General features: G+C 41.4%; 1 protein-coding gene across 1 annotated transcript in view; it reads right to left on the bottom strand.

Moving 5' to 3' along the window:
• ryr3 (ryanodine receptor 3) overlaps positions 1–16,712 on the bottom strand; it is a gene marked incomplete at its 5' end in the record, with an annotated part of 111,735 nt that overhangs the window by 84,756 nt on the left and 10,267 nt on the right. The window contains 4 exon segments of the mRNA XM_079291030.1: positions 323–401; positions 759–833; positions 6,992–7,096; positions 10,055–10,174. Coding sequence (XP_079147156.1) covers positions 323–401; positions 759–833; positions 6,992–7,096; positions 10,055–10,174 — 379 coding nt within the window.

Here is a 16,712-nt window from a genome sequence, read left to right as displayed (position 1 = left end):
AACACATGCATTTGAGCGGCCTCTTGTCCCACACGGTCATAAAGGTGACATTTTAGATAATCGTGACTCCTCTCTGTTGGTAAAGCGTCCATCTATTCTGGGTGGCAAAAAGGCCTAAAAGCAGCCATCATCGAAGGAAGACCGACGCTTTCTGCTTGACACGTGGCTTTAAAAAGCCACTGCAACTGTGCTTTACAATCTTTCTCCCGTGGGTATCGATTCCATCTCGAGGTTAAGTCAACCTGAAACGGCTACTCATGAGAGCTGAATTCAATTCAGAGCAGAAAAAAAGTCTGTAAAGTGCCTGTTAGTGATACTGTACCCATTGAATCTTCTTGTAGTCCGACATCAAATGACAGCTTGTCTGTCAGAGACCTTGATGTCTTCAAACAGGTCAGGTACTGGAGAGTGACAAATCAATTCGTGTTAAGTCAAACGAAACATCTTCGCTCTTGTACAGATTTCTAATAAAATGATGACCTACATTGTATATTTGTGGATCAAAATAACAAATACTTTTGGACAAAGAAATATGAACATATAATGCTAAATACATTTAGTTATTTGAATTTTATTGACAAAGTTAAAATACCAAACGTTTGTTGGTTTCAGTTACTTAAATGTGATGATTTGCAGCTTTTCTTTGTTTTGTAAATGAAGTCCCTTTGGGATGTTATTCTCACAAATAAGTATAAAGTGCTGCATAAATAAATGTGTGTATTTCCACATTGTCTATCAAATTGCAAGTTGATACTCACCATATCACTGAAGGAGTGGCGAAGGAGGATGGCATGACCGTAGAGGAGAGTCCGGTGTCCGCCCCCATGGCCCGCCTGTTAGGAAATACACAGGTGACAGATTACCATCATACGCTAGCATCCTTGACCCCTGGACCCTGTCAGGTTTGACTTATCGCATCTGTAGTGGACTTTATTAACCTCCACTTCACCTCGTTGTCAGATATAAAGTTAAGAGTTTCCTCTGCGTTTGACCCTGTGTGGATAAACTGCACAGGACTGAATGGAAAAAGTATCTTCAACGTCAGACCTCCATTCCAAGTTGAACGCAGGACAAGGACAAATAAAGAGGGTGGGAACAAACAAAACCACACACGCAATCAAACAAACCAACAAACAGATACAGTCATGAGACAACTTGCCCAATCTACCCACAAGCAACTGTATGAATGAATGAATGAATGAATTTTATTTATATAGCGCTTTTCACAGACAGTACTATCACAAAGTGCTTAACAGAGCAGACATTTAAAAGCATAAAAAACACAATGTGACCCGAGGGTCAATGAATTATCTACACAGAGTGAATAAAAAATGTTAAAGAATAAAATAAAAATGTAAAACATATTTTAAGAGCAGGTCTAGGACATGGGTTTACTTTTACACAACCGCCAGCCTAAACAGGTGGGTTTTGAGCTGGCTTTTAAAAGTATCCACAGTATCTGCGAGGCGCAGAGTTGCAGGCAGAGCATTCCAGAGCCTCGGGGCCACTGCCTCAAAGGCTCGGTCACCACGGCTCTTAAATCGTGTGCGTGGGACTGACAGAAGACCGAGAGCGTTTGACCTGAGAGTGCGGGCGGGTGAATAGGGGTGAAGTAGATCAGCTACATAAGCCGGAGCCTGACCGTGAAGTGCTCTGTAAGTGATGGTGAGAATTTTGAAGTGTATCCGAGATGCTACAGGAAGCCAGTGGAGAGATCGGAGTACGGGGGTGATGTGAGACCGTCGGTTTGTCCTGGTGAGTAATCTGGCGGCAGCATTTTGGATGACCTGCAGACGGTTAAGAGCAGATGCACTGAGTGATGTAAAAAGTGAGTTGCAGTAGTCAATGCGTGAAGAGATAAATGTGTGTATGATCATTTCTAATTCAGGTGTTGATACTACAGATCTCAGTTTACTGATATTTCTTAGATGGTAGAAACATGACCTGGACAGCTGCTTAACATGAGGGTCAAGCGACATGGATCGATCAAAGAAAATACCAAGATTGTGCAGGTTGCAATGGGAAGCAGAGGAGAGAGGACTAATAATCAGCCTGATCATGGGGACAAACTCCTCTGGAGCAATAACTAGGACCTCCGTCTTAGAGTCATTGAGTTGCAAGCAGTTTTCTGCCGTCCAGTCTCTGATGGCATTGACACAGTCCAGGAGCCGAGTTAATGTGAATTTAAACTGTAGCGCGATGGCAGAGGAAATGTGAGGAAATAGTTGAACGAAAAAAAAGAATAAAACGTATGATTTCTTCTTCACCGGTGAGGTGAATAAAGAAAATATACTTACCCTTTTAATCAACCTCTAGCAGCAGAAGAAAAAAGAGAGAAGGTACCATAAGCAGTGACATCAAAACCATTTTTGCATCAACAATGTTTATACGAGCTGGATAAACACTAAATCGGAACAGGCCCTTTTCAAATCAATTGAATGAGTCCAAACTCATAAGCATCGGTACGCATTGTTTTCCATTTGAGGATTATAATAATGTCTGATGTTTAGGGGGGTTCATTTTAAAATGAATGGACAACTAAGTTGCTCATTCTTTCATATCCTCTACTTGTTAGGCCTAGATATTTCTCATTGCCACATTGGAAATTCCTTTTTTGTCCTGTCTACCAGAGTTGAGTTGTCTTTTGAGTTGAGCGTGACACCCAACTGTCCCCTGAATCTGACCCCAGGCTTTTCTTTTTTGGCTACCAAGTCTCTCCCAGATGGCTTGTAAGACAGACCAAAAAGGAAACAGAGTTTGATCAAAAGAAAAATGGGAAGAGTATCCAGCAACAGCTGGGAGTGAGAGAGGGTTACAGAGAGAGCAAGAGAGAGCGAGAACGAGAGAGCGAGAGCGAGAGAGAGAGCGAGAGAGCGAGAGAGAGAGCGAGAGAGACTGACTGTATTTCAGGACTGCTGACACATCAATACCAGGAACTGTGACCTTTGGTTTGGTGGCTCTCTAGTTGTAAGTACTGTATCCTAAACAGCTACGTTCTGTGGATTTGTGTGAAAACAAAGACAGAGAAGTTTGTGTCAATGTATTTTGCACGCATGTATGCGTTAGGGGAGGAGGTGGGCTGTACCATAAGTTGTGTCTTAAATGAATACTGAACGTTTTTGGAAATTGAACTGGCTCGCAGGTCAAGTCACGAGGACACTAAGATGTACCATTTAGCTTCAGATTAGTCCTGAGGAGCACATTTAGCAACATTTGAGGATTGGCTTGTCTCTCATGTGAAGAACCCATCATGTCATCAAAAATATTGAGAAAACAAAGCCACCAGAGGGCATGTAAGTTACTTTAAACGTCTCAGCAGTTCAATGATGGCTGATCCCCACACTATTGCCAGTTTAGGTAAGCTAGCGTACCACCTAGCTAAAAATAAGTATAACACTACCTTATATTTCGGTTTCCCATTTAGATGAAGGGAGCTAGAATAACACCACAAATTATACCCTCAAAAATCACCATAACGTTGAACAAACATCTGTAAAAACAGTTTGAACTAAAATCGGGCGTAATGAAAAGAAAAATCTAATGTAGCTAGCTAGCTTAGTGGACAAGTCCTTCAACAATCCCATCTTCCAGGCATGGCAGCATTTAGCAATCCAGTTGAACATCACTCCAGAAATTACGCGAGCCTAATTCATATAAATGAAACAGCGTTAAAATATTCTATTTCTATAGCCCAACAGCTCCACAGCGTTGTGTCCGCGCTAGAAATGGTATTAATTATGCGCCATTTTGATGTTTTTTGTTGTTGCTATTTACCTGTAATCAGAACAAGGCGTGCTATTGTAAACAAGCCTTACATCGACGTGAATTCTTCTTTAATGTTACAGAGAATTGGCGCTTCCCCTCAGCAAGTTAGTGCAGACAATTAAGTTACAGAATGGCTCTAACAGTTGCTTCTCTCACAGAGATAACCTAAAAGCTAGAACGGCAGCTTTGGACATCTACCCTAACGTCACTATACCAGTCACGTTGACTTAGTCTCCCAATGACATCACGCCAAACGTCATCACGTCACCTATGTCACCTGTTTTAGGACTTTTATTTACCTGTGTTCCACACATCGTCAATCAATGTCCGTGGTATCCCGGATGTCGACAGTTTATCTTTGTGCTCTCAAAGACTGTGCCAATTTCGAGTAACCTATTCTGAGTGTCATCATCGATCCAGCCTCCTCGATCTAATTTCTTCTTCTTCAGTCAATGAACGTGAAGAGCAGCAGTGGTGGAAGAAGTCCGCTACTCAAGATTTATATTTCAAAACTAGAAATACCACACTGTACTGGGTTACAAGCAAAACTCATGGATCCAATTTACAATAATAAAGGCTGTTTGGCGTTTAGCCTCTGCTTAATAAATAACTTCTCACCATTTGTAAAACATTGGCAATTAAGTTATTTACTACTTTGAAAGCAGCGTAATGGTCCAGTGTAAAATAAAAACTACTTTTAACACGTGGATGATTTTGCTGGCGTTGTGACGATCGCTGATATTCAGCCAACCACTCAATGCTTTTTTAGTATTTTCCAGCCTGCTGGGCTTTATAAGAATGAAACAGTGTGTGCTTTCTATTTGCTAAAACCTGACAGAGCCATTACACCAAACTATGACTAAGTAATTTCCCTAAATGTCCACTTCATATATTAATAGCTTATGTTATATGGAAGAGCCTGAGCATGGAAATAGCACACTAATCACTTTTTCAAGGCTGTGAAGAAGGGAGTCACGCCAGACTAGTTAAGTACCATCTGATATATTGATTCTCATGTATAAATTCAAGGCCCTGTCCTTCAACTAATTTGGATAATGAGACGCTGATTGTGCTCTATTTGCTTTATATTTACTTCATAAGTCCATTCAAATATGATGTAATATCTGAAAGTTAGGAACGGAAAAAAAACCTTCGAAACACAAGAAACATCCCGCCGTGTTATTCTAAAAATAGTGTGTAGTGCGTTGGCAGTCCAGAGTGAGTTATATGAAAAACAGATGAATAATCACCTACAACAGCTTTGCTCAACAGTATAGTGTATGTGACCACTCTGAAATCAGAACTGATTTCAGGACATTTACTCGTGTCAATACCCTTCAAACATAATTGAAAACCCAGAGAAAACAGAGGAGCACACCCAAACCAAACAAAGTGAGTTTTCTGCCAACGTGTGGGTTTTCATCCGCTCATTTAGATTCAGTAAAATTAGATAAATAAGGGCGCTCATTACGACCTATGGTAAGCAGTATCTTATGAAATATGTATATGTATATCCATTTAAAAGCACAAAATTGTAAGCTCCATACTAAGACTTGAACCGAATGCATTGAAATGAGAAAAGGGATGAGGAATAATACAAAAGAGATGCAGACACTATCACTTGAAAGTGTTTGCACGCTTGCAGACAAAGTAGTCTTCAGAGGCAAGACAAAACATTTGACTCCTGTGAACAAGGTGACAAAACCAATGGATGTCTATTTCAAGATTGCCACAAGTTCAGAGATATCTTTAACGGGCTCATTGATCGTCTTCAGGCAGGCTGAGGGAAAGAGAACATGTTGAGCTACGATGAGGTGAAAGCTGAGTTTACTATCCAGAGGGAGTCTAAATGTGTTTTGATATCCATTTGTACAATATGTGCTGAGAAGTCAAAATTGAAAAGCATTACCATTAGCTAATGTATTACATTGCAGTACCTGCCAAGGATGTTTAAACGAAATGCCGTACACGCTATGAATGCGGCAATTTATCGAGAAATGGTCACCACTTCAAGTGAAAGTGCCGAAAAGTCAACCCTTTCGTTTGGCAGTCTATCATGCACACTGACAACATGATGGCTGGACGGACTGATGGACCTACCCATTTTTCATGTTCAGTATGTGTCATTGGGTTGCATGGCAGTCAATTGCACAAATCTGAGAGCAGCAAGGGAGAGAAATGGGCCCTTATAGTGGAAAGGAAAGCGGAGGGTGATTTATTGGCCTTGCTAGCAGAGTGTTTGTATTCAAGCCACCATACCCTTGTCTTGCCAAACAAGGCCAGACTACAATGTTGCACTGTCGAGCACAAAACAAATCTGCTACCCAGGCTAATAACAATGCAGGTCTGATTCACCAGTTGAGAGGACCGAAATTGTGTAAAGAACAAGACATGATGTCCGTGTCAGAAGGCGATGCTGTGCATGAAAGTACAGTGGTAGCCAGAGCCATCCAGCATAACACACATTTCAGGCTATCTTGCATTAGTTTTGTACTCAATTCATCTTGCAAATAGCACCGTAATGCTGGTTTCTCCAATTGCTGCAGCTGTAGGCTACTGCACAGTGATTTATGCAACCACAGCTTCGTCATCCCTGTTCCTACACACCTGTGGTCAGTCCAAAGCTAATAATAAGAATTGGGGCCAATCAATTGAGGAACTTTCAAAATCAACACAGACCATGTGTGTCTAATAGGAACTAACAAGCAGTTTCTTGAATGACCAGAGTTAATGCTGGTATCTGTTTTGAGAACTAAGCACTGTTTTCTCTTTGTTTTTCAAACATATTAGCATTCCATCCAAATATGTGACGCCATCCCTTCCCATGTCTTGACCTCCCCCTCTGGGTCTAGAAGGGCTGGGTGATGAGATTAAATGACACATGAAATGACTCTGTTGGAGCGCAGCAGCATGAGTGAATGTGAACATCGGACAGCGGTTTACAGACCACACGTACAGCCTACCGTAGCACTTCATTGCCTGTCAATAACCCCCCCCCCCCCTCTGCCCAATCAAAGATTACTTACATACTCTAATAAACATGCCTAGTGAGCTGGAGCGGAGCAGAGAGGGAAAGGGGCTTACACTTTAGTATAAATCAGAAGAGCGGAGGTAGAGGAGACAGGAGGCTGTGGATGTACTGCAGCACTGCACTCTCAGATAATATCTCTCCTTTCTTTGAGTGAGTGAGTGAGAGAGAGGTGGGGTATCAGTGGGAAGGACTCACCCCTTCGCTGTTCGGCCCAGTCTTAGCCAGCATCTCCTGCAGGGCCCGCACCGACAGGGACTGCTCCAACACAAAGTTACAAACACACAAGTCTGGAGGAACATTCTGTGGGATGGAAAGGGAGAAGGGAGAGATGGTTGGAAGGAAAGAAACATGAGGCATTGACAAGGTGTTTTGAGCAAAATCCAGCGTCTCTTGTGAGCACAAAAAGGATGTGCCAGGAGTTTATTCTCCCTGACTCAGTGGGCTAAATAAAAATGGCAGTCTAAAGTAGCTCCCGACAGATGCCTGTTATAACACTACAAATAAATATATATTTCTGATTTAAATTGTAATTTATGAAAACCAGCTGAGACAGCGGGCAACAAGACACCAAATCTAATTTTGGTGGCTATATAAATATTTTTCTACTCTGTAGCTCATGTTTGCTGATCAGATCACGTACCAAACCTAATTTCTTCGAATGATCCTCAAATTATTTCGTACATTCTTACCGTTGATGACAACAGTAGCCGGCTTCACATTACATGCTGTCCATCTCTCCCCGACACAGAAGAGGACAAGTGGTGATTTAAAGGTGTTGGGTGCGTGCCCTGACTTAGTAACACAACCGGCTGACCCTTGAACTCTGCAGTGAAGTGAAAGATGTGAGCAGAAGGGAGGGCTGATGGGTGATAACGAGGGCGGCGCTGCTCTGTAACTCAACACAAACACGCATGGGAACCTCCAACACCACTGTGTGTGCACGTGACCAGTTCTAAGAGCTGCCACCAACAGCTCAGATAGTCATCATTTAATGACATTTACACCCAGATAAGATGTTTCCAGTGACAAACAATCCAGGAAGATATCAGGGAAAAATCTAGCTATCTCACCACAACACCTTCAGGGTGAGTTGAGTATTTGTGACATGACATGACGCAGCTACACCTGTGGTGTTGTGAGTAACTCTTAACCTGCTGAAGACCTTACAGCACGAATGAATTATTCACAGTCAATATTCCAATCATCGTACTTCTTCCAGGGTTGGGGCGGACACACTGAACATGTTGCATGTCTGGGAAAAGAAGAGGCTGTCTCAACGGTCACAATAACCTTTAGAAAGTCTGCAGTCAGTTTTAGACAATACAGTACGGTACTATAAGCCGTGAAAATGAGTAAAGTGATCCTTCAAAAGATGAAACAGTCTCGAGCCTTGTATCATATGCAAGCTATTCAAAAGAGATCAAATAAAGTAAATAAATCCCGTTAGCTTCCTCTTCATGAAGACATGTAAGATACAATGAGTGCTTTTTTATGTGACATTAAAGGAGCTGATATTGTGTGATATGTGTTTGTTGTTGACAATAAATTCCATGAAAAGTCCAAATCCAACAATGAACTGATCCTACACTAAAAACATTATGATGGGCACTGTGGTTTATTTTTCGAGTCCGACATACACCATCCTAAAAATGCTCACTCGTGCTCGTTAATCTATGACTCAAAATAGTGCCCAAAAAAATGTTTGATTGACAGTATTATGTTTAGTCTTTTTAAAATCTAAGTCTACATTCATGATCTGTTTTTACATTGAGATCTTCAGGAGGAACAATGTAAGAAGTAAATTAATCAATGCAGGAATAGACAAATATGTGCAGTATGTGTACTTTAAATATCAAGCCATTTGTTTGTATATACACTTAATATGAACTTCGTATTACAGGATTTCCCTTAATTTAATGATGGTATTTTACCTCCTGAATATTATAATATATGAATAAATGATGCCACTAATGGCCCAAGTCTATAATATGTAATGGTAGCACATAAGTGGCGCAACATCATATTTAAAAAACTGCCTCAGAACTCTTCTTTAAATTGGATCCAATTCACTCAGGCCTCATTTCTCCCGACTAGCAACAACAAGCAGCCAGGCTTTATATTTAAGGGAAATGAGGTGTCAACACCTGAGATCCGCCAGCAGATGACAGCCCCTCACCTCGTGCCAAGCCGCGCCATCATCCTGTACACTCAGCCACATGTCACACCCAAGGAGGCCCGAAGCATTGTCGCCGGTACCCAAGGTGAGAGGGGGAGAGGTGTTTGTGATTGGCTGCCGAGCGCTCCGCAGGTTTTGCCCTCCGACTCAACAACAGTTCCAGGTGGGTGAACGGAAACAAGTCCCCAGATTTCATTCAATTTCTTACTGCTCAGTGGCTAAATTAAAATCAGGCTTTACTTGATATGCACAGCTCATAAACATCCTGGCATTGGAGAGTTTTCTTTGGTTGTGATCATGTGATTATCACTCAAAGTAAGTGTGAAGCCTAAAATAAAACAGTAAGAAGATCACCAGTATAGATATATAGGCTGCATGGTTGATCCCATGGAGATCTCCATTACTGACTGACGACAAACTTGCTCTCCCCATTGAAAGGGCTCAGAAACCTTCCTATTACGAGGCATATTCTCCAAAGACAAAATGATCTGCTTCATTTCAACAATTGTTTTTTGGAAGACCATACGTCTCGTCAGGACGAAGATTAATGAGACATGTAACAGAGTACTGGCAGCTCTGTTGTGTTGCTACAACACCACAGGCAGCAAAATGCTCATTTTCATCACACAATTACAAAAAGAAACTCTTTTAACAACATAATGGGTCAAAACCATCCTCTATATATTATATATTGATGTAGTTTTCTCTGCCTTGGTGCCATGACCAATCACTGGGATGCACCAGTGCAGAAACAAGGACTTGAACCACACCTGGCCCCGTAAACACTGTCAGTTGCGTTTGTTGGGGTTCTGGCCAAGCTGGAAGCACCAGAGCCAAGAACCGAATCTGGATCCGTGCGGGGATGAGGGTTTTGGATGTATTTTCTCCGCACCACCAAGGCACCCATTTGAGATTGTTTTTCGATCTCAGTAGTTTGCACCATAGGGCCTTCTACTTCATCCCTACTATTTGACAGGACATTTATACAAGCTATGGTTGCTTGTTTCATGCCAAACTGTGCCACTGACTTCCCATTTCTTCATAATATCGAAACACAAAACAAAGCAGTGTGCCATCCTCACCTTGGATTCAGATGTGGGTTCCAGGTAACACACCCGGTTTCCGAATCCCTCGACGGCCAGGCAAAACTTGCGATGGTCCTTCTGGATGGTGGCCACACACTGGAGCACGACCTCGTCATCCTGCCAGAGAGAAAGAGGAGCGTTTGAGCCAAATGTGGTTTGACAGCGACCTCTCCAAAACATTAACAAGACAAAACAAGAGGAAAATAATCTACATTGGCTGAGATTTGTTGCTTATCATGCCACCCTCACTTGGAATAAGGTTTTTAAACTGGAACCCAGAAAGGGTTCTGGTCGCAAAGCTTTCAGATAAAAAGCAACCATTGCAAAGAAAAACACCTGACTGTGAAGTTTTGATTATTAAACCGTTAGGGAAATCAGATAAAAGGACATTTTGTTGTCAACCTTGAACGGACGACCATTTCAGCAGCAGAAAACAAAAGAATGAAAACGTAATGAATCAATAGCAGCGAGAGCACTTTCATTTCTAAACCTGTTACGCAGTCCTTAGTATCTCTATGGGAGAGAGGAAACCCTCCATTCAATCAGTGCAACCAATAAATTAACATCTGTATCCGTCAGGGTCCAGAGGTTCTGGCTGTATTTGGTGTGTGTGTGTGTCTCCTGCCAGCTCACGTCCCACACTAATCTGAGCTGATGGTTGCCATGGTTGTGGCTCCCACCTCCTTCACAGCAGTATAAATTCGATAGAGAGATACAAGCTGTACAGCACTCAGGAGGCGAGATATCAGACCCTGACAAGATTTCAAAACAATTGTTGTGCGATCACAAAGTTAAAGCCCCTTCTGGGTGGTCAAACTCTTGGGTGAAGTTTTTTTTTAGCTTTAGATGCACTTTATTACACCATCAAATGTTTTATTTTATTCGAAAGCATTCTCCCGTCTATCCAGCAACACATCCGTCTAAAAATATTCTCGTCTAGTCTGAAGTCTAATCTGTAATTCCACACTGCTATACTGATGGAAATAACATTGAAACAAAGAGGAAAAAAACGGTTTTATACAAATTAATAAAAACTTTCTGGCAATTAGGACATGTTTTCCGTCTCTTTCAGCAGATGTAACAGTTCAAACAGACATTGCAGGAGGCCTGAAGTCAATCTCTTTGTTTCATATTTATCGTGAGGTGTTCACATTACGTGTTAGCGTTACACCACAAATTAGATCTTCGGTCTTTCTGGTTTATATATGTGGGAGCTACTTTTACTTTAAAGGGGACATTTTTAGATTCATACTTGTATTATGGGTTTCTACAAGAACATGTAATCGACTTTAATGTTCAAAAAGCACATTTTCCTCATACTGTCTGAAACACTTTTTTTAGTGCCCGTGTCTTTATTTTACGAAGAAACATATCATGCAAGGTATAGTTCTCAAGCCGTGTGGGGAGATACTGAGATGACGGGCGGTATATTCTAATGAGCCATGGCCAATGGCCTGTTGAATCACATTCGCAGCACACATAAGACTGAGTTGTTGTCTTATTTGTGGGTTGGTGGGCACTCCAGATACCTAAATGTATGTGCATCACACTGAAAAAGGGAGTTTTACATAGTATGTCCCCTTTAATGTGTTGTATCCTGAGTAAAAACATAATCATCAAAACAACAACACAGCGTACAGATAAAGTAAAGTCATTATTTCACAGAAACACTTTCAAGTTGCAACAGAAACAGCAGCTAATTAGTAAAGAAGCAAAATTGAGCAGATCCAACAAAAGTCTTTGGGATAGACCAACAACCAAATTAAATGATATTCTTAAACTGTCAGTTTGTGATGTGGGGCAATATGAAATGGCTTTTAATGGCTGAAGTGAATCACAGTAGAGTTAGACGTCACAGTGAAGTGAATGAGGGGCTGAGCTGGCACAGCTATCCCTACCAGCAGCGTTTTAAATACCCCAAGACCCAACTTTGGGCTTCAGGGAAGTGATTACTGATGGCAGAAAGCATCAATGCTGGCTCGGAGTCCCTGCTGCAGCTTTCCCGGTAGTTGTGTGATGGAGTAAAGACAGCTTGTTGTTTCAGGCGACAGATAGGGAAACTCAGTATGGCCACGGGATGACAGAAGACTTGTCACCTTTTTAAAATCAAGTAAATACACCTCTTTCTTTTCAGCTGTCTGTGGTGGTTGTGGCCTCATGAAACCAGCAGGGTGCCTGGCACCAGTACTGGCATTCTACACCTACGTGTGTAGCATGCCATTTTTAAGGCTTACGAAACTGCTAACGGGGATTTCTTGTGCAAAATTGTTCTATTACTGTGATTAATTGCATTAAATGATTTGTTTGTCAGTATGGAAAATCATCGAAAGGAGCAACTTGATCACGGAAAAGTCAATGTGCTGTGAAAGCCAGACAGTGACACATATTCATGCATACCTGAAAGGCTCAGATGCACAGAAATATATTTTTGCTCAGTTTGATAGTGCAGCTCCAGAACCAGAAGTGGTCAGAGTTGCACTGGGATAAAAAGGCTACATAGACTGGATACCATCTGAAGGGTGAAGCAATGGAAGATCAGAAGAGCAGTGCGGATGACAATGCCAGCATCGTTTTAAATAAATACAACCTCGAGAGACACTGTGTATGGGAGGGTTTAATGCCAAGAATGGATATTGGTGTTCTCTTATAAAACTCCAATTGCTATCATCAGATCTCAACAACTAATCAAATAGTTATGTGTTCCCAATGCCAAGACAGTCTCTTAAGACATTTTCTGTCTCTCTCTCTGCACCCCTGACTTGATCCCAAGCCAGAGAATCTGGTGAATCTGCGGCAAAGTGATCCTTGCAGCAGCAGTGTGACCATCTGCTAGCAGCATCAGTACTATGTATAGGGTCCCGGGCCTGCAGCAGGATGAGGTTCGGTGGCTGCTTTACCCAGCTTCCAAAGTGTAAGAGCGGCAACTTGACCCTGCCCTCTCCCAACTCGACCCCACCCGTCCTCACTACCCCTGTGGATCCTGCAGGTCCGACACTTCTCCACCCTATCAAACAAAAGAGTGTCACTCTGGTTGGCGCTTCCGTTGAATGGCCACTGGCACCATCGGATGAGTCTTCAACAGACCCTTTATCGCTCTTATCTTGCTTTATTTTCTTCTCCTACTTCGTTCACTACGCCGCCAGTGTCCCCAACAGACAGCGACAGGTGTGTGTGTGTGCGCAGCCCGATGCATCCACCAGCCGAAACCCGAGAGCTACAGATGGTACGGCGTGCCAAATGAACCCCCACAACTCACTGCTGCCACCAATGTGAACTTGAGAAAAGGTGAATCTGTTCAATCCCTCAGTGCTGCTATTTTGACACACATGCTTTGCACATGCTCAGTGGAGATCAACAGGCAGGCTTTGAAAAGAGAAAAAAAAAAGAAAGACGGGGGTGGTTTGAAACTATAAGGAATTAAGAAAATCCCAGTATGTTTTGTCTCCTTGTTCACACTGTCTCGGTGTGTAGTCTGTCTGAATCGCTCTGACTTCTCAGGGGTCGTGTTTATTGTAAATGTCAAGCAGGGTGCTAAGTGCAGGCTGAGCTACGTGTTTTTAGTGAAGCTTAGCTCACAGCATCAAAAGCAAAAGAAGATAAGAGTGTAGATGTGTGAGAACTACAACCTGATAAGCTAGATAAAGGCTGATGTTGGTTCAAATCAGATAACCTGGTCCTAAAGTGAGATTCAAATGTTAAGTTTCTGATATGAAAGATAAAGAATTTCCACAGAGAACTGTGTCCCAAAACTGTGACATGAACTTGCTATTTTTGGATCGCAGGCTGTGAAAATATCACAGCTAACACAGATCTAATGAGTAGCTGTCAACCACGAGAACCTGACCATTCACAATGTTCAAACTTTAAAGTAGTAGTCGTGACATTTTCAAAACCTTGTAGAAAATGGGAGAATAAGTGAGACTGTGAAAAAATGATTTAAGGCAGCAGAGAACCTGACAACATGCAGTGATGCTGAAAAATAGGATTTGAAGCCTAAACAGAGACAGAGGAGGGTTGGAAAATTTACTTTTGGGTAGGGGTGTAACGATACGCGTATTCGTATTGAACCGTTCGGTACGAGGCTCACGGTTCGGTACGCATGACGAACTGAATAAGTTTGAATTAAAAAAATAAAAATTAAATTAAAATAATTTTTTTAAAAACCTTTATTTAACCAGGTAGTACCATTGAGATTAAAAATCTCTCTTGCAAGATGTAAGTAACAATACTACATAACATTAAGGAGCAGTTTGTTTTTTATGCGTATGTGTTGCTAAGACACCCCAGAAGATGGGTCACTCAGGTATAGTTCCATCATTGTTCAAAGTCAAAGAATAACTTCATGATGTTAGTTGTAATGAATAAATATATTTTAAAATAAAGTACATTTCTCTCATTTATAGTTTTCTACTGTACCGAAACGTACCGAACCGTGGCTCCACTGTATCGTACCGAACCCAACCGTGAGTTTTGTGAACCGTTACACCCCTACTTTTGGGCAATTTGTCATTTTAGCGCGACAGTCGTAGCTTCTCCAGCTAAAGATCCGCAGTGCTTCTGGTTCACGGGAAAGCGATACATGCAACTGCTTTGGCCACGGTCTGTCGCTGCTCCGTCTATCAATCCGTTATCATACAAGTAAAGTCCGTCTGCTGCAACCACGTCTCTTATCTTTCAACAGAAACAGGGAAGCAATGGATTTCTATTTAAAGACCTGGTAACTTTTGTTGTGTCTGACTGGTTCGATTATTAAGATAAGATCGATGAACAAATTATCCAATTATGTCAAAACATATAACAATAAATAATCAACCCCAGCCCCCAGTGCGTATTATCTTCGAGTGACCGCCCTTAGACATTGTAATACATTCTTGTAACTTTCTTGAAAAGTTTGGCGCAAATTCAAGTCTTTGTAAATTAAATAAATAGCATTTGATCCAGTTAGTCTTTCAAGAAATAACAGGGTTCAGTAAATTTAGTAAATTAACAAATGCCATGGAGACCTTATAGGTTTAAAAAAATGTTATAAAGTGTATGCAAGTATGAGTAAACACTTAATTCATCATTTATAAAGCATTGTTCCTACATTAACACTCAGTATACAATTCATAACAGTTATAAATGTTTTATTCTTGATTAATAAGCTCGTCTATTATGTTTTTCGTGATTGTTTTCATACTTTATAAATTATGGATTCCCCATTTGTAAATTAAGTATTATATATGTTACAAACCAATTATTAAGGAGTTGTAGGTGATTAAAAACATAATTTATAAAGTGTTAGTAAATGATTAAGAACTTATTTAGCGATACATTAATATTATATATATATATATATATATATATATATGATTTAGATATGCACGAATGGTTAGAGACCATGGTAATATATGCTTTATGGACGCATATTAATACTGCAATTAATGATTAATTCACAGCACAGACTTCTCATTAGGCCATTTAGTAAACTGGGAGCATGGTGCCAGTCCTCGACCACACACCAAAAGGTAAGTCTTAAAATGTAAACTACGTTTTAAAAAGTACTCATTGCATTCACATCATGCATGTTTATGACAACATTTATTCAACATTTATGACAACATTTATGACAACATTTATGACAACATTTATGACAACATTTATACAACAGTTAAATTGGTCGGTTTTTCCGCCTTTTTCTCTCATGACTGTCGTCCCCATCTGCCATCTTCCGCTTTACACTTGGGGAGACGCAATAGCTGATGGAATTGAATGGAGCAGCATTCCTTCTCCGGATCTTGTTCCTATTGTCGCCATCTTGATGACCCACATATATGACATCAGGTGATTTTCTCTTCCTCCCTGACGGAGCCCGGCTCTCAGCAGGGACGCTCCTCCGATGCGGTTCGTCGGTAGGGGCTTTGCTGCTGCTGGGTGGAGCTGGGTCAGTTTTAACCCTTTTTTTCTGATCACGGTAGTCAGAGTCGACCATCTTCCTCTTCGAACTGTAGCTGCTTGAGGTATCAGTATTCGATTGGTGTGCCTGGGCCAGAGGGGTGATCACAGCTGTGCTAGCCTGCATGCGATTGCCAGAATACTGGCTCCTCTCAGTAGAAGCAGAAGGAAGGTTCTGCTGGATGGGATGGGCGGTCGCAGAGGATAGCTGCTGCAGAGACCCACACATAGCTTTCCTACTGTCAGTAGTCGGGTTCATTAACTCAGAACAGGACCGTACACTGCAAAAAAAATGAAGCATTACATGAATGAACTTCCTTTACCAAGTGTATGAACAAACACATTCAGATAAAGTAAGAAACAAAAAGTGTTCTCTTCTACACACATCAATGAAATCTTAACTTACTAGGAGCTGAGCAGGTACATCCAGACTATGTTGTACATGCTGGTGAACTGATGATTGAGCACCTGACTGGGTGTAATTCTCTCGGCAGCATCAAGCTGAAGCATCCCATTGAGGAGGTGCACAAAGTCTAGCACGTCACTCGATTCTGCAACTTTATCAGCATTCGTTTCACTGCCGATGGCCCGGATCTGTAAAATGAAGAAACAATAACAGCGGTCAGGGGTATCTTAATAAGTCACCTGCAGAAGTCAATGCTTGAGAAATATTTCTTTTTTTTTAAGTCAACAAACAAACCAACACCTACAAGCACGAGAT

Source organism: Melanostigma gelatinosum (assembly GCF_949748355.1).
Source record: "Melanostigma gelatinosum genome assembly, chromosome: 19".
Taxonomy (NCBI): domain Eukaryota; kingdom Metazoa; phylum Chordata; class Actinopteri; order Perciformes; family Zoarcidae; genus Melanostigma; species Melanostigma gelatinosum.
The sequence above is the reverse complement of the archived record's forward strand: the minus strand, read 5'-3'. Positions and strand labels throughout refer to the sequence as shown.